The 17238-nt window shown below is 53.1% G+C and overlaps 1 protein-coding gene across 1 annotated transcript in view; it reads left to right on the forward strand.

Annotated features, from left to right (window-relative positions):
- Nucleotides 1-17238, forward strand: part of GRIK4 (glutamate ionotropic receptor kainate type subunit 4) — a 417047-nt gene that overhangs the window by 296508 nt on the left and 103301 nt on the right. The window contains exons 10-11 of the mRNA XM_026505548.4: nucleotides 6467-6628; nucleotides 16440-16592. Coding sequence (XP_026361333.2) covers nucleotides 6467-6628; nucleotides 16440-16592 — 315 coding nt within the window. The remainder of the gene's footprint in view (nucleotides 1-6466; nucleotides 6629-16439; nucleotides 16593-17238) is intronic.

Raw genomic sequence — 17238 nt, forward strand, 5'->3', positions numbered from 1 at the left:
CTTCGTGCTGAATGGTATGGAGCAAACGTCAGCTCTCCCATGTTCTCAAGATCATTGTTCAGTTGCTCAGTCTGGGGCCCGCACCAAGCCCCAGACCCTTTGTAATTAAAATCCTTCTCATGCAGAGACTTAGTTGGTGTTTGGTAATCCCTTTACTCAGACTACCGGTGTTCATTTTATAGCTGCGAATCTTCTCGTCAGTCTTTAAGTTGAGCTGTGCGTTCTGAAATCAATTGTAACTCAATTCTCCAGCCGTTTCACAGCATCTCACAGTGAACTCAGAGGGCCTCTGGCCCTTGGTGCTCCCCACACTGAGGCCACACCGTGGTGAGTGGGTGGTATGAGAACATGGAGCACTGGCTCTGATGTCGCCGGGCCTGGGTTTGAGTCCAGACCCCTTTGTTTACAGCCGTGTGCCCTAGGGAGAGCCGCTGTGCTGTTCCAGGTCTTGGTTCCTTCAGCCTCACAGTGGCAATGATAGCTCCTATGTCATAGGGCTGCTATCAGGATGAATTGAAATCCTGCACAGAAAGTGCTTAGTTCTGCCAGGCACACAGCTGGTGGTCAATGCATTGTAGCAATTATTATTATTCTAAGTATTGCTTTGTTATAATTATTTATGGTTGGAAGATCTGGAACTTCAAACCTTCTGTCTTGACATAAATAGCCACACCAAGCAATTAACACCTTATGGTGACTTGTTTAGCAAAACTTTTCTCATTTGTCAAGTAGCTAAGAAAAGCTTCTTAGACAGTGAGAGGGAGGAGAACCCCCCCAGGCCATATATTTCCCTTTGTCAGGATCCAGCTGTAGCATGGGAACCAGGAGGAAAGAGAAGGGGGTGCAGCGTGGCGGATGGACTGCATTTGGGGAGAACAGGACTCACATGTCGTGAATGCCTATGATGTGCCTGCCGCTTTCCGTGGATTACCCCTGCAGGGTACATGTTCTTAGCTGCATTTTACAGGTGAGCAGGCTGAAATTCGGAGAGGTTATTCACCTGCCCAGAATCACCCAACCAGTTTGTGGCCAAGTCAGGCTGGGAATCCAGGATCATCTTATTTCAAAGCCTGTGCTCTCTCTACTACATCCTGGTGTGTCTGATGAGACCACCACATTGCACAACTCCAGGGGGCACCACTCTCTTTGCCGTCGATGTCAATGGCACCTGGGAGTTGGGCAAGGGAGTGATCTCTCAGGAGATCAGAGGTGTGATCTTAGGTAACAGGCTGTTACAAAGGAGAAATGATGAAGACCTGATCTAGTCGGGTTGGAAAGGGAGAGACAGACTCAAGAGACATTCAGGGAACATTCAAGAGACAGATTTGACCTAATTGGCAACTGGCTGAAAGTGGAGTTAAAAGATGAAGGAGAATTTGTAGTTTCTAGCTTACGTCCCTGGGGAATAGTAGTGTGCTTCCTGGGTAAGGAATACAGGGGAGAAGGGGCTGCCGGGCAGACAAAACTCGTAGAATGTCACCTCCGCTACTTCCTGTTTCACCGAGGCCCAGGCCCAAGTGACGTAGGATTAGGGGTTGGATTGTACCCAGAAGCCTATGTTTCAGCTTGTTGCTTTTCTCCTTAAAGCCAAGCGCAGGAACTGAATCTGCATCATTCAAAGCTCTTGTGCTTTTAGTTCTAGTCGACTGACCTTGTCCCCTGACTCACAGCCTGCCTTTGCTCCTGGCTTGGTGGCTGGAGAGCCATGAAGTCTCTGCAGGTGGCTGGTGAGTGGATGCCTGTTGGTAGACCAGGACACTGGAGATGTCACACCTGCTGGAGAAAGTGAGGGGCGCTCAGCTGAGTTGTACCATTCCTGATGACCTCTCTGTGTTGCTCTCCAGCCCTTAGCCATGAGGCTTTCCTTCCGGGAAAATCTCATCCAAGGGATTCCCCTGAATCTATTTGTGGCTATGACATGACCTTCGATGGTAGTTACATGGTAGTTACATAGTTCCCTGCAAATCATTGCACACTCAAAAATTCACACACACATATACACACACACACACACACTCTCGCATACATGCATGCATGTGTACACATTTAAAAATGTTCTAATGTGAAAGCCAAATGATAAGAAAACAAGCTGTCAGGAATTTGTTTCTCAAAATACGATAATGCAACTTCCAGAGGATAATCACATTCTGATGCCTTTGGTAGGACGAAGACTGCAGACCAGTGGTAACGAGTTAGGCACACTGAGGACCCCAGGGTCTTCAATCAACGAGAAACGTCTTCCAATGACAGTCCTCAGCCCGCATTTACCAGACAGCTTCAGGATATCAGGCACTATGCTGGGTGCAGCGTGGGGTTCAAAGACGAGGCACTGTTGTTCTCTGGGAACATACAGGCCTTTGGAGAGAAAGGCCACCTACTCGGGAAGGTAATGGCAGCACAGGGGCTGTCACAAATTCAAGCAGACTTGGAATAACGGAAGATTTGGTCTTGGTCTGCTCTGCCACTCGGCCTTACCAGACGGCCCCTGGCTCTGTTCTTCGCCCTGGTTCCCCTGGCGTCACCATGATGGAATCCACTCCCATTGGGAGTGGGGACCCTTAGGATTTCCCTTCTTGAACCATTTATGAGAGGAGAACAAAGGCCCCCCACCCCCATAAGAACATGTTCGACCCCACGTCTTCCAGCTCTTTCTCTCACTTCAAGTAAGGTTGCCTCCAGCCAGACTGTGTGGTTGGGGGAGCACGGGGAACCAAGTGAGCCCGGTGTGCATTCTTAGAGCTTGTGGTGGGCAGCAGGAACCAGATGGCTTTTAATCCCCTCCAATCCTGAAATTTGTTAATTTTATGAAATATCCCTCTCAGCAAAATGTTTCCGCCGCTTGATTTTGGGTTTATAAGCCATGTTTCCTTGAATGTGTTTAGAGTAGCATTTCCCAGGGCTCCTGGGTGGCTCAGTAGGTTAAGTGTCTGACTCTTGATTTCAGCTCAGGTCGTGATCTCAGGGTCGTGAGACCCCACGTCGGGCTCCGCACTGGGCGTGGAGACTGCTTAAGATTCTCTCTCTCCCTCTGCTCCTCCCACCCTCCCCACTTGCACACACACAGCTCCCCACCCCACCCCCAAAAGAACAACATTTCCCAAAGTACACCTTGTAGAACACTGCTGTGGGACCCTCATAGGTCTGGGGGGAAAGAAGTGTTCCGTGGTAATACAGTTGGAAGGTTCTGGGTTGAACAAAATTGAAACAAGCTGCTTTCCTGCAGGACTTCTTTAAACCTTTACTATTGCTAGTGTGTGTTATGAATCTTGAAAAGCAGATATAATAATATGCAGTGTGTTCTCACCTTAACGGGGAACCTCATTTCTGTGAAGTTTCTGTTAACATCCTGGACAAGCTAGTGTCCCGGAGAACATGTTTTGGGAAACACTGACTTAGGAGATGTTCATCGTATAGAAACCAGCAGTGGTCAGTGGCTTCCCCTTATTCATTTACAAATCAGCCTTGAACAGCAGCGAAAGAGTCCAAGTTTAGACATAAAGAGGCACTTCCTACCTGAGAGGGCACTCGGGGAGTAGAGTCGAGAGTGTCCCGGGAAATTACGATAAGAGAACACACCACCCCCTTTCTTGTCCTTTTGCAAGCTCTCCCATGAGTCATTATAAATAGAATGAATTATCAAGGAAGCTCCTGGATCTTTTTATCTTACGGGGGCCTTTGAAAAAGGATATAATTGAGGGATAAGAAGGTAGGAATTAAAAGCAAGAAGACAGACGGGCTGACTTCTGGAAGGGCTGTCTCTAAGTGTCTGTAATTAACTCATTCAGTCTTCCTCTGCCGAGAGCACAGAGTTGAAGGAAACACCTTCCTAACTCACGTTTCCAAAGCAAGTGGAACTAACGGAGGGGGCTGGAAGGTGCCCGAAATCTCAGGGTCGTATTTCGGTAACTGTCATACGTTGAGCGCTTCCACGTGCCAAGTACGATGCAGAGGCTTTTGCGTGCATTTTGCATGTTCCGCGGAACAACCTGTCAGGTTGCTGTCATTATGGTTCCCCTTTTACAAAAGGAGGATCTGAAGCCCGGAGAGGTTAAAGACCTTCCCTAAGGGCTTACATCCAGAACGGTGCGGAACCTGGATCTGAACACCAAAGCCCTTACGTACGCTCCTACTGCCACGGGGAGTGCGGAGTCTGCAGACATCTAAGACATCAGGGCTCCCTTGAAACGGGCCTCCTTCCATCAGCCTGGGTGGGGGAGCGGGTGGAGGGGAGGGGTGATGATGGGCCACATTGACAAGGAAGCCAAGGGAGAGGGGACATCTTCCAGCTGGTGAGGCCCCTCGGTTGCCTGACAGCAGCCTGGCTGTGTGCCCCCCCACCTCCCCCCCCCTTGCAGATGCATCTCTTCTGATTAGCCATCTGCCCCTCGTGCTGCTGGTAGCCCACAGCGCATGGGCAGCTGCCCTGTTCGAGAGCCCAGAGATAATATCAGTTTATGAATCAGTACGCTCTCTGGCACGTCTGTGTTCCCCTAACGGGAGCATGGCAGGATCCAAAATATACTTAATCCTCATCCGACTCCACACTGTCGGGGGTTGGAGGCTCCAAAGGATCCTTTGTAACTTCAGTCTGTAAACCGCAGTTAATCAGGCCAGACTCTGGGCAGGGGAGCTCAGGCCCGTGGCCTCAGGCCTTGGCCGTGGCTGTACGTGTCAGTGAGGATGCAGGGGACAGGCCAGGGTCCCGTGGAGCTAAGCCTTGAGAAAAGGAATGTGTCTGAAGAAAACAATGCCCAGGCAGAAAGTAAGCCCGGGGCACCTGCCATCTGTCCCGTCAGGCCGAGTGGCTGTTGGGTTCATCCTGGGCTCTGTACCTACCGTGTGCCCATGGGGTGTGGAGCTGTGGTGAGGTACTTGGAACGAACACGTGATGGATGTGACTTCAGGACGTGAAGACGGCCCGACCTGCATTGGAAGCCATTCTTCCGGGAGTAGGACCGGTGCGCTGAACAGACACACACGCTCTTTGCCCGGTTTCTTTGCATAGAGCCTCGGAGGTCCTGCCCTCTTGAGCTCAGCCCTGCTGGAGGAGGGCGATTCTTCTCCCTCTGACACTGACTGGCCTTGACACAACTCCTCCCTGCAGGTTTTAGCTCTCTGAGAGAACCGCTATCTCCAGCCAGGGCCCTGGAAGAAGGCCATGGTCCTGGGAGAATCCCCTTGAACTTCTAAATGTCACTGCCCTGGATAATGTCTCTCTGACTCCCTCATCCGAAGTAGCAGCCTCCCCCCACCAACTATCGCTCCCATAGATGGCTGAAATTCCGGGGTTTTGTGTGTGCTTATAGCCTGCCTCGCCCATTAACCCACAGCCTCCTTGAGAACAGGACAGGTGTCTCTCTCGTTCATTTCTTTTGTGTCTGGCTCATGAGAAGCACTTAAATATCTGTTAAATGAATGGGGAAATATAATAATAAGCAAAGGCACACCCTACGGGCAGACCTTCAGGCTGGGATTCTCTGAAAGCAAACTTGGCTTTGTCCCTCCCCTGCCGGCAGTCCCCTCAGATCCCATGCCCTGCAGGATAAAGTGCCGGGTCCCTAGCCCACCGGCCAGGCCGCTGAGCTCTGGCTCCTGCTGACCTCCCCAGCCTCACCTCTCACTGTGCCCTCAACCCCTGTGTCCCACGTGCTCACCCGGCAACTCCCAAGCATTGCTGCGTTTGGCACACAACCTTGGGACCCGCTGAAAATGCAGATGCCCAGCCCTCAGCTCGGGTGATTCAGATGCAGTTGGTGTTGGGTGGGGCCCAGGAACTGCCACTTTTTTTTTTTAATGTTTTTTATTATATTATGTTAGTCACCATATAGTACATCCCCGGTTTCCGATGTAAAGTTCGATGATTCATTAGTTGCATATAACACCCAGTGCACCATGCAATACGTACCCTCCTCACTACCCATCACGGGTCCGTCCCATTCCGCCACCCCTCTCCCCTCCGAGGCCCTCTTTTTTTTTTTTAAAGCTACCTCAGAGAGTTCCAATGTCAGGGACTCCGGGGACCACACTTCAAGCAGCGCCGTCTTGTCCAAGTCCACGGCAGGCAGCTGGCTGAAAGGGCCACACTTTCTCACCTCCATGCCTCTCAGCCGCCGTGGTGACTTCTTCCTGGAATCACGTTTGTCCATGCTCGTTCGCCACCCAGCGGATGCCTCTGCCTCCTTCAAGGCTCACATCTTCTGTGGACACAGTCCTGCTTCCCCCAGGCACATTAGACTTTTCCTCTCTCGGTGCACGTTACACATACCCCTTTCTTAGAGATCATTCTGCTTATTTCTCTTTTCCTCCTCCCCTTCCCCAACATCAGAAGAGCAACCCGTGGTTCTCTCTGGACCCTGAGTACCTAGCAGAGCGCCTGCCAGCAAGTGTTCGTGGGACTAGAAGGACACGCTCCATCCCCACGCCTCCACCCTTGCTAACCCTGTTCTCTGACTCACGGGTCTTGCAGGAGTTCTCGCTCCAGAGAATGGACAGCCTTGTGGACGACCGTGTCAACATCCTGGGATTTTCCATCTTCAACCAGTCGCATGCTTTCTTCCAAGAGTTTGCCCAGAGCCTCAACCAGTCGTGGCAGGAGAACTGTGACCACGTGCCCTTCACGGGGCCTGCGGTAAGTACCCGCCAGAGCCCTCCCTGTGCCCCTTTGCCTCCACACGCACGCATGCACGCTTCTGGAGTCTAGCCCTGTTGGGCCCTGCTCAAAGAGTGGTATGTACCAGTGTTGGGAAGCAGTAATGACGGAGAAGGTTTGGGGAGGAGTGAGCTGTAAGCAGCAAGCTTCCTGGAGGTCCGCAGGGAGAGCCCTGTGCAGAGGTGTGTATCTGTCATTTAGGGATGTCCTGATGTCCATCTGTCTCCTGCAGCCAGACTCCCGATCATGCTGTTGCTGAGAACTGCCTGATTTAGGATCCAACAGTCCTCCTGTTGGAAAGCACTTGTCGCTCACCGCTTCCTCATTTTTTAGGATAGGAAACTGAAGCCCAGCCTGGGAGTGGGGCTGAGTGTGGGGACGTGGAGGTCTTGTTCAAAGGCTCACGCCAAGCCTTGCAGCATGACGCTAGATTCTGAGATTTCCTGACTCCTGGTCCAGTGCTCTCTCCATCACGCTGGACCACTGCCCTGAGTAGTACCACTCACGCAGAGGGTCTGCTTTGTGCCGTCATCCATGTTCTTCCCCTTTGCACTCCCTCCCCCTGCTGTGTGTGTGTGATGGAAGCAAAGTTTTTCCTGGCATACTGCACTGGGTTTGATGTCCTTACTCCGTGGGCCAGGTCAGGTATGTGGGCTTGTGTCCATCTGTTACAAGGCAAGTTCTCGGGAGACTGGGATTGCCTGGCTGTCTAGGTCCTGTCCCAGCCACATCACATTTAAGCTTCCCAGAGCCTCGTAAGACAGCTCACGTGCTGTTCCCATAACTTTTCTGAGGTGTGCTATCAGTATCTTCACTTTGCAGATGATGACACAGAGGCCCAGAAGGGTTAAGTAAACAGCCCAGGGTCATACAGCCAGTAAGCAAAGGAACTAGCAGCAGAACCCAGTTCAGAGTTTTAACCGCTATGCCGTTTTCCCTCTTTCTACGAGCATGATTCTGTTGCCACTGCAAATTGGCCTGGCAGACTGAAAGTAGTTAGTGGGTATTTGTTGAATGAATGAATGAATCAGTGAGGAAGGCGGAACAGTGAGCTAGAGATAGAAAAAACTGGAATAGAAATAGTCCTGATTGGTGCCAGTGGAACCAGGCACCTTCCTGGAGTGGGACCTTCCCTGGAGGGCTTCTAAAATAGGAGCGAGAACTGTCTTTGATCCATGTCCAGGGGCAAGGACATTTCTGGACATCCGCACAAATGGACAACTAATTAGTGCTTGGCCAAGGCAGTGATCCAGCATTGGGCTTCCTAGAGGCAGGGGCGTGGACAGAGTGCCCGTCCAACAAGCTGTGTACCTCCATGATTGCGTAGCCTGGCAGAAATCCTAGGAAGGGAAGAGTAACTAAGGGGTCAGAGCTCATGCAGAGCTCAAGGATCTGTGGTCAGGGAGCCGGGTAGGAGAAGGATGCTTGAGAACTGAGTTTCAGGAAAGGTTTAAGGAGCACATCCCAACAAGGTATTTGAGACCTGAAAGAGGTGAGAATCCACAAGAAGGACTTGGCAGGGGTGAGACATCGGAAGGAAAGGAAGTAGATGGGTTAAGGACAGTGTGGGACATGCTCAGGCATGGCGTCATGGGAGGACCAGGTTTGTCCCTCCCAGAAATATCAGAAAACTGGTATTTCCAGTTGCTCTCTGGGGTGGGGGGGTCTCAGTCCTGCCATTAGCGCTCACACTGACCACAAGCAGGCAGAGGAGAGGCCCGCCCAGGACCCAGTGGGAGGCCTTACAAGGAAAAGACCCAACATGCAGGCCAGCCAGTGCCTTTCACAGGATTCTGGGGCTGGCCGTGCTCACACGTGCCCAGGGGAGCCCTGGCCTCGGGGGCATAGGACCTGGATTCAGGTACCAGCCTTGCCATGTTCTCATTCCGTGATCCTCAGTAGTTATGTAACTCTTCTGGGTCTCAGATTTTTTATCGGTCATTTTGGGCTGATTCTGCTTGACCACCTTGGGAGATTTTTGTGAAGATAAAAGGGAATATAATTCGATCTTCAAATCACAAGTATTCATTGAATGAGCTTGTTTAACGTGCTATATGGCAGCCACTGGGTTAGGCAGCAGTAGGTGTATCGGGTAGCTTTTGCTGTGTAAGTGCTGGGTAACGACCAATCCCCAAACGTCACTAGCATGTGACACTAAGCATTTGTGCAGCTCGTGCATTTGCACATCAGATCAGCTCATCTGGGGGGTGAGGGAGGATTAGCTACAGATTCCTAACCTAGTTGGGGGTCAGCTCCTGCTCCACGTGCCTCTCATCCCTCCCCTGGCCCAGCAGGCAGGCCAGCCTGGCGTATTCTCGTGGCGGTGGCAGGACGATGACAAAGCAAGTCAGAACACACCAGACCTTTTAGTGCTAACTTCCCAGAACGGGCACGCGGCGACTGCCAAATCATGTTGGCCAAAGAAAGGCACCCAGACAAATTCAAAGTCAGGGAATGAGGAAGCAGACTCTACTCTTTTAGAGATGAAAAGTAAGGAGTCACATGGCAACAGGCCTGAGTACAGGGTAGAGTGAAGGATGGGGGCCCATCCCATAGCCCATCGCGGTAAAGAAGAGCCAAAGCCTCTACCTTCTGGGGTTCATGATGTGGGAAGTAAGATCTGTCCCCACCTCTAGGAAAATGGTTCCAAGTGGGATCCTGCCCCGTGGAAGCAGAGTAAAGCCTCTTCGTCCTGCCTGGAATGATCAGGGAAGGCTTCCCAGAGGAGGAGGAAGCAAAGACCGCATTGCTGCTCGCTTAGTGTGCGGGACGCTGTGCAGGGTGTGAGGCCGTCCTGGGTGGAGCAGGGACCCCATGTCCGGTCACGTGGAAGCAGCCCTCTTGACCTCATTTTTGTCCTTCCCAATCCAGTCTCTGACCTCCCAAAGCCTCGGCATCCTGTGTTCCCCAAGAATGTTGGAGGCAGTCAGGGAGTGGGGGGTTCTCTGGAGCCTCCCTCCGTGTTGGGGGTGGAGAATAAGAGTACAAGCCTACTTCAGAGGGGCAGTGTGAGGAGACTAAGTGTGAGCCTGAGACCTAGCCCCGGTCCCCGGGAGGGGACAGTCAGTCCTGGGCGCCAGGCTGTGATGCTGCCTCAGTCAGCTTTCTCTGGGCCGAGCCCTGCTGTTTTCTTGCCTGCAGAACAGGGACGTGTGTTCTCTCTAGCTCAGGAGACGGGAGTGCTTATTGCGTTTGTTTCATCTGGAATACTGGAGCGCTTCCCACGAAATTATCCCACCTCGACCTCTTTTTTTCCTCCCCACGGCATTCTAATAGCAGCTGAGAGTGGTCACGTACCCCTTGTTTGGTAAATGGGGAAACTGAGGCACAGAAGAGGGAGATGAGAGCCCAAGACTGCCTCTCGGTGCCAAGAGCCTTGCAGCCGAGTCTCTGTAGCCTCCGAGGAGGAAGGGAAGGTGTTATAGAAACTCCTCACCTGGAAGAATATGGAAAGAAAGCTCACAGCTTCAAACAGCAACAAATCCTTCTCAAGGCTTCTCACTTAGCAACTGCCTTTTGAAAAGCGGTGCCTCTTCCTGTCTCTTTGGGGGTTGAAATTCCCAGCACAAACAGCCCAGCCCTTTCATTTGCTGGGGAGCTGGAAGGCGAGAAATAATCAATTCCAGGAAAGCCCAGGCCAGTCTGTCTCCCCATCCAGCTTTCTAAAAAGGCTGCAGGCAGCTCCTCCACAGGCAGCTCCTCCACAGGGACCTGCTCTCTCCTGCCTCCAGGGCCCTCTTCTCTCCCCCCTCCCCTGCCCCGTTCCCCTCTGCTCTGTCTTTCTGTCTCAGGTCCAGTCTCTCTTCCTTCTCCTGTCTTCTCCTTGGACTCTTCCCTTCCTGTCTTCCCCTCCCCCTCCCCTTTCTCTTCCCCCTCCCTTCCCTTTCCCCTTACTCTCCTGCACTCCATCTGTCTTCTGCACCCTTGGCATTTCTCCTGTCCTGTTTCTCTTCCTCTTAAATTGTGTGTGCCCCACTGTGCTCCAGGGTGCTGCTGGAAAGGGGGCTGCTCTGAGGACACAGAGGGAGCATCTGAGCTAAAGGGTTAGTAAGAGAGAGAGAGAGAGAGAGAGAGAGAGGTGAGTGCCGCCACCCAGGCCGGGGCTGCACCTCCAGGTGGCTGACATCACGCCGCTCCCCTGCTTCCCGCCTGGCACTATGCGAGCTGCACACGGGCGAGCTGTGGATGGAGACACATACCCGCTATTTCATATGCCGTTCCCATTAATCACACTGCAAAGAACAAAAATCGTAGAAAATCGTTAAAATTACAGATGGCTAGGTTAAGTAATTAGAATTTAGGCTAAAACAGATGTTTGTAATTAAGTGTTTATTTCATTGAATAAAACCCAGATTGTACAGACTATTCGATGAGATTTTAATGGCTCCTGTCCTGGTCTGATTTTGGGGAGCAGAGTTTAAGCTACAGAGGTTCAGAGATAAATGGGCATCCAAGAGAAGGAGAATCCAGTGATCTGGGTGGGGGAGCTATGAGGCGGGGAGATGACGGTTACAGGTGTGTGTTTGGAAGATATTCTTATTTTTCCTTCAGGGGAGGGGGCGGAAACTCAGCCTCTGTTCCCTGAGTCAGACTGATTCATCTTAATTTATACAGAGTCTTTCGTTCCCCTAAACAATTTACAAACAGCTCAAAAGAAAATAACAATGAAGAACCAAATGAAAATATAAAAACAAGGGACTCGAGAGTCCCTTGCCAAGCAATATTTTGGTGCCAAGAAAGAGGAGAGGATTTTAAACAAGGATTGAGCCGTTCAGGGGATTTAATATTTAGAAGATCAGGGACGGGGAAGCGGAGACAAGACGAGAGAGGCATGCGCACAGATGGGGCACGGAAGCCACAGAAAGACAGAGGGGGTGGTGAAGGGAAGGGCGATGGGATGGGGTGGGAGCCGGGAAGGAGCAGGGATGGAGGGGACTCTCCACCCAGACGAGAGACATGGACAGAGCGCTGTTTTGGCCCCAGAGCTGCTTTCCCCCAACTGCAATCCCAAGTACTTGCGGAGCTAAATTAGTAAATAAAAGCAGAGGGTGAAAACAAGTAGGAGAGAGAGCAGCAGGCTGCTTTGGGACGGAGATCCGAGATCCGCAGTGAGCTGAAAAGTTGATGAGGCAGAGATCACAGGCTCCCGGCAGAGGTGAAACCGGCTGATCGGAGAAGATTGGCACGTGGGGGCAGATAAGCGGGAGGAGCACGGGATGGGCGGCAGGGCTCAGAGAGGCAGTCGGAGGAGCCAGATGAGAGGCCCCGGGCGTGTTGCCAGGAGCCAGCAAGAGGGGCCGTCTGGTTATGTAGGGAGGACGCAGAGGAGACCCAATGGGGAGGGATGGTGTTCGGGGCTTAGGAAGTTTCAGCTCAGAGGGGCCCAGGCTGAGCTGCAGAGAGGACCCGTGAAGCCCAGAGTGCCCTGGGGACTGCCACCGTGTCACCCCTCTGAAGGCAATATGCAGATGGAAAAGAAGACCTTGAGGAGCCTTGACACTGCCCCTCTTGCACCCACGCCTGCCCCCAGCATCCCTCTCTGGGCTGTAATTCCTAGAAGCTCTGGAAGAATCTTGAAGGTCCCAGAATGCGAGATGCCAAAGGAACACTGCAGACAGGCACGCACCACTCTCCCAGCATCCAGATCATTTGCTAATAAGAGAACATCAGCCAAGAAAACCGCATCCCAGACGAGTGGGAACAACAAGCATGTGGCAGGAAGGAGCCTGGGGCCTGGTGGGAGGGTGTGAGGAATGGCGTGGTGCGCTGCGTCTGCCAGTGTGCAGGCGCTGGGGTCTCTCAGGGACCGGCACACAGCCGCCTGAGAAGAAGGGCCTCTACAGGGGGATGCGGAGGCCCGGGCCTCTCTGAGGGCCGGGGGCAGTCATGCCCTGGGAGGAAGGGGGTCCCTGAGGCCTTCGTACTGCTTAAGGTGCATTTAGCCTCCAGCAGTGGAAACCGTGTATTAAACTGCCTTATGCAGAAAAAGGAAACATGTCACCTCATGTCACGGCAAGCTGAGAGGGAAGGCAGACTCTGGACTGATGTCTTTGGAAACCTAGTTTCCTCCCATTCCTCTCTGTCCCCCTTGACGTCGAGTCCCCCCTTGGGCTGGAGTCAGGCTGGCTGCCGCAGGCCCGGGCATCGTGTCCTGACATGGTAGTGCTGAGAGAAGGAGGAAGGACTGCATCTCTCAGAGACGGGAAGCTTTTCTGAGAAGTGACCCTTTCCTCCTGGTCTCTGTTCATGTTGCATTGGTCAGAATTGGGCCGCTGGGCCGTTCCCGAATCACATTTTGGTGGGGGGATGGGAGGACTCGTAAACCACTCAGGATCACTTGAGAGCTGGGGCTGGATTAGCCACGCCTGAAGCACATGGCTCCTTGGGGGATGGATACCTGAACAAAATGGGGGTTCTACTGGGGAGGAAAAAGAGGAGAATGGGTGCTAGGTAGGCAACAGGTGGTCGCCTCCCACTGCCCCTCTGTCCTGCCCTGTCCTGTTCTAACAACATTTCCAAGTGGCTCTTCGCTGAGAGGCTAGTGTGAGGAACAACGACCAGTCAGACCGGGGCGGGGAGCGGGGGGCAAACCCAGGACAGGAGAGAGGCACGGGAATAAATCTGACAGAGTAATGACTCACCACCGGCTTCTCGAGAGGATGAAAAGACAATGTTGCAGACACAGAAGGAAACCAGACTGGAGAAAGGGTCCTGGGGCTTCAATCCTGGCCCTGCCTCTGTCTTGCTTGGTGACTTTGGACAGGAGGTGAATTCTTCGAGCCTCGGTTTTGTGTTTGGTAAAAGAAGAGAGTTGGACTCTTCAATTTCTAGGATCCTTTCCAGTCTAACAGGCCGAGATTTTGAGACTCTCTGAATGGACAGACAAGCTAGGAGACAAAGGAGAAGGTGGGACAGAAATTAGTTTACCGTATCATTTAAATAGCCAAACAGAAGGATCTAGGGGCCAATGTCGGTAGCTGTAACCAGCGCCCCTCTCCTCGGGTCAATGTTTGTCTAAGCTGGAAAGGGAGAGTCTGTAGCATTGATCATTTCCATATGTCCTTTTGGCAAGGAAATGTGAGAGGTCCATTAATAAAGGAGCCACATATGTGCAGGGGAAAATGAATTATGTGCAAAGGACAAGGACAGTTGTAGGCTCTCTGAGAAGCATCGAGTGCCTTGCAGGTGAGCCTGGAATCAATGAAGAAGGAGCTGAGCTGCAGAGGGGAAGGGCGGGAGGAACTCGAGGGAGGTGGCTGGTCAGCACGGCTCATTCCTACTGCAGAGCTTTCTACTGGTCCTGATTGCTCCATTTAGTGCCCCTACGTGCTTGGTCTTTAGGCCTCAGGGCACTTCGGGGCCAGGGGACAGAAAGGAGAGGTGATGGAGCTGAGAGGGGTGAAGGCCCAACACAGGCGCAGGGGACACAGGGGCTCCTGCCTGTTGGATATCTCGGAGGAGAACGGGAGACGTTGGTCTCCGGGACTTCCACGTCCTAGGAGCTGAATTAATGTGGGAAGAAAGAAAAGCAGGTAGAAGGAAGAAAAAAGGAGCAAGAGAGGAAGAAAGAGGGGAAGAAGGAGGAAGAAGGAATACGAGGGCTAGGCAGTTTTGCAATGCAAGTGAATGTGGATTGGGGCAGGGAAACTCTCTTGGGCTGTTCTCCCCTGTAATTGCCTTTTAGAAAGATGATCCGAAGGCAGTCCCCCTCCCCGCCCCCAGTCGCTGTCACAGGACTCCTTGCCTAACAGGAGCTGAACTGCACAGGGAATAAGTCACTCTTCCCAGCCTGTTTGCTGCCTTGAGCTCCCCGTTCTTGCGACTCCCCGTAGCCTTCATTCAGTCAGCACCTGCTTCCCGAGCTGACACCTGCCCGCACGCAGGGGGTGCGCAGTTTGCAGAGCACGTTACAGACCTGCGAGCCAGGGAGGCAGTCTCTCGTTTACAGGAAACTGGTTCTCTCCAGGGTTCCACAGCCTACTCGGGATCACTCAGCACATGCGTTGAGGGCTGGGATCCAGACTGTGGGTTCAGTCCTCCTGGTTTCGAGCTCTTTCCCCGGCACCTCCTGTCTCCTTACACTCTGTCTTAAGAGCTTGAAAAAAATCCCAGAGGTCACGAGATGGCCTCCCTGCCTCCAGCCTTGGAGGGGTCGATCTCCCAGGGCCTGGCCAGGGAGGAGGAGGTGTTAAGAACTGACAGACCCCAACATCACTGCTCCCACGGGGCCTCCCCTCAGGGCTCCTGTACGGTTTGACCCTATTGTCATTTACACTCGGTCGGTTTTTCTTGCCAGGGACTGTATGTACACGGCCCAGTGTCATTGCCTCCTTAGACGGCACACTCCTCAAGGGCAGGCAGCTTCTGTTTTTCTGCTCCCCCCCCCCCCCCGAAGCTGCAGACACCAGGTTAGCTCATTGGGTGGTGCTCTGGCTGAGCCTCGGTGGGCAGATTTCACCCCAAATTTAATTCAGTTCTAGAACTATGTCTTGGGGGGCCTACCACATCTCAAGTCCCAGTGCTAGATGCTGTGCGGGATGTAGAGGTGGTGGCCCTGCACGTTCCTGCCTGAGAGCTTGCAGTTGCCTAGGGCGATGAAAACGTGCACGAACTACACCTGGGCGGACTCCCTCTGCAGAATGATCCCTGCCTACGTCGCCGGTTTGTTGCTTCTTCCCCTCCGACGCACCCCCCAAGTGTGCCCCACACTTTCCACCCCACAGTTCCACTCTGGGGTGCCTTTTCCCCTTCCCTGGCTGCTCCCCCTCCCGGATCCAGTGATGTTTCTACCAAAATCCTTAGTGCTCGGTTCCAACGCTGTGTCCTCCAAGAAATGTTTTCTTGTTCTTGTTCTTCTTCTTCTTCTTTTTTTTTTTTTTAAGATTTTTTACTTATTTATTTGACAGAGAGGCAGCAAGAGAGGGAACACAAGTAGGGGGAGTGGGAGAGGGAGAAACAGGCTTCCCGCTGAGCAGGGAGCCCGAGGCGGGGTTCAATTCCAGAATGCTGGATCATGACCTGAGCCGAAGGCAGATGCTTAATGACTGAGCCACCCAGGCGCCCCAAGAAATGTTTTCTTGATCACCCAACAAGACCTTCCTCTTTGGGCCCCACCAACCTCACCCAGTTTCACGTTACCCTTATTTGGGTCCTGTCTCCCCAGACACCTCTCCTTTCCACTGTAATCTATTGCGGGAATAGGGTCTTGCTCATTTTCGGGCTTTGCGTTTACCATGTGCTCTCTAAGTACCCATCACACTGGGTGGCACAAAGTAGCCGACTGATGGTAGCTATATCCAGGAAGACGTGCTATCCTGGGGACTTCTAGAGTAAGTGACCTTCGGCTGAGCATTGCACACTGGGCACATCTGAAGGTAGCATCCAGGTTCCTTCCCTCTTCCTGAGATAGGCAGCCCCATCCCCTCCTTGGGGATTCCTGACAGCAATGGGAGTTGCACCTCCCTGGAGCAGAGAGAAAAGGCTATCCTTGAAATCACTTGGGGCTCAAAGGCACAGCTGGATGGTCCCATGCCAGAGAAGCCTGCGCCACCACTGTCTGCCCCGGGCAAGCACCCGGACCCTTAGGGGAAGCGGAGCTGGCCCAGAGCCAGGCGGTGGGCCCCGGGCAACAAAGAAGTGCCCTTATTTCTTCTTTGTCTCTCTTTCTCTCGTCCTCCTCCCTTCTTTTCTTCCTCCTTTCCCTTCCCTTCCCCTACCCCTTCACACCCATCCCTCCTTCTCCCTGGGCCTCCTGCCACTGCCTTCCCACCCACCGTCCGCCCCCTCCCAGCTGTCCTCGGCCCTGCTGTTTGACGCCGTCTATGCTGTGGTCACCGCGGTGCAGGAGCTCAACCGGAGCCAGGAGATCGGCGTGAAGCCTCTGTCCTGCGGCTCGGCCCAGATCTGGCAGCACGGCACCAGCCTCATGAACTACCTACGCATGGTGAGGGGCGTCTGGGGCCCCGCAGGCGGGGGGTGGGGGACGCTCTGTGCGAGGCCCTGCACCTCCAGGCCTCCTCAGGACGTCACAGTCCCAGCTAAAACAGCCATCTGCGCTGACCCCATTCGCACACTGTGAGTCACAGTTGTTCCCTGATCCCTAACGCCCCACCGAGCACGGTTTGGAGCTGGCTTTCCCAGCCATGTCTCCAGCCGTGTCTCCTCTGATGGGACGGACATGGATCTCTAGCCCACGAAGAAGACATCTCCTATCAGAGACGCCTGGCGCAGAGTAGCTTAGGGTTTGCATTTAGAGTCAGGTCTTCCTGACTTCCTGCAGACCCGATGGTGGGTGAGCAGCTGCCCAAAGAGGATAGATTCTATTAACAGCCAGTGGCCTGGAGAAGGGACACGGGAGGATGTGAGTCCGGGCTGCCATCTTGGCATTGTGTTGCTTTATACAGCAGCTGCACGGTCATTGGGTGTGGGGCATCCTTCTCCTCCTCCAGCTCCAGCTGAGTCTGAATTCATTCCAGAAACATCGCATTTGTAGTCACGAGATCCTGTGGCTGAGAGGCAGGCAGGAGAATGGACTTTGATGGCCGGCTTCCTCTTGGGCATCCTTAAATAGCCCTTGTGTGGAGTGCTTG

This window comes from Ursus arctos, unplaced genomic scaffold (assembly GCF_023065955.2).
Source record: "Ursus arctos isolate Adak ecotype North America unplaced genomic scaffold, UrsArc2.0 scaffold_22, whole genome shotgun sequence".
NCBI lineage: Eukaryota > Metazoa > Chordata > Mammalia > Carnivora > Ursidae > Ursus > Ursus arctos.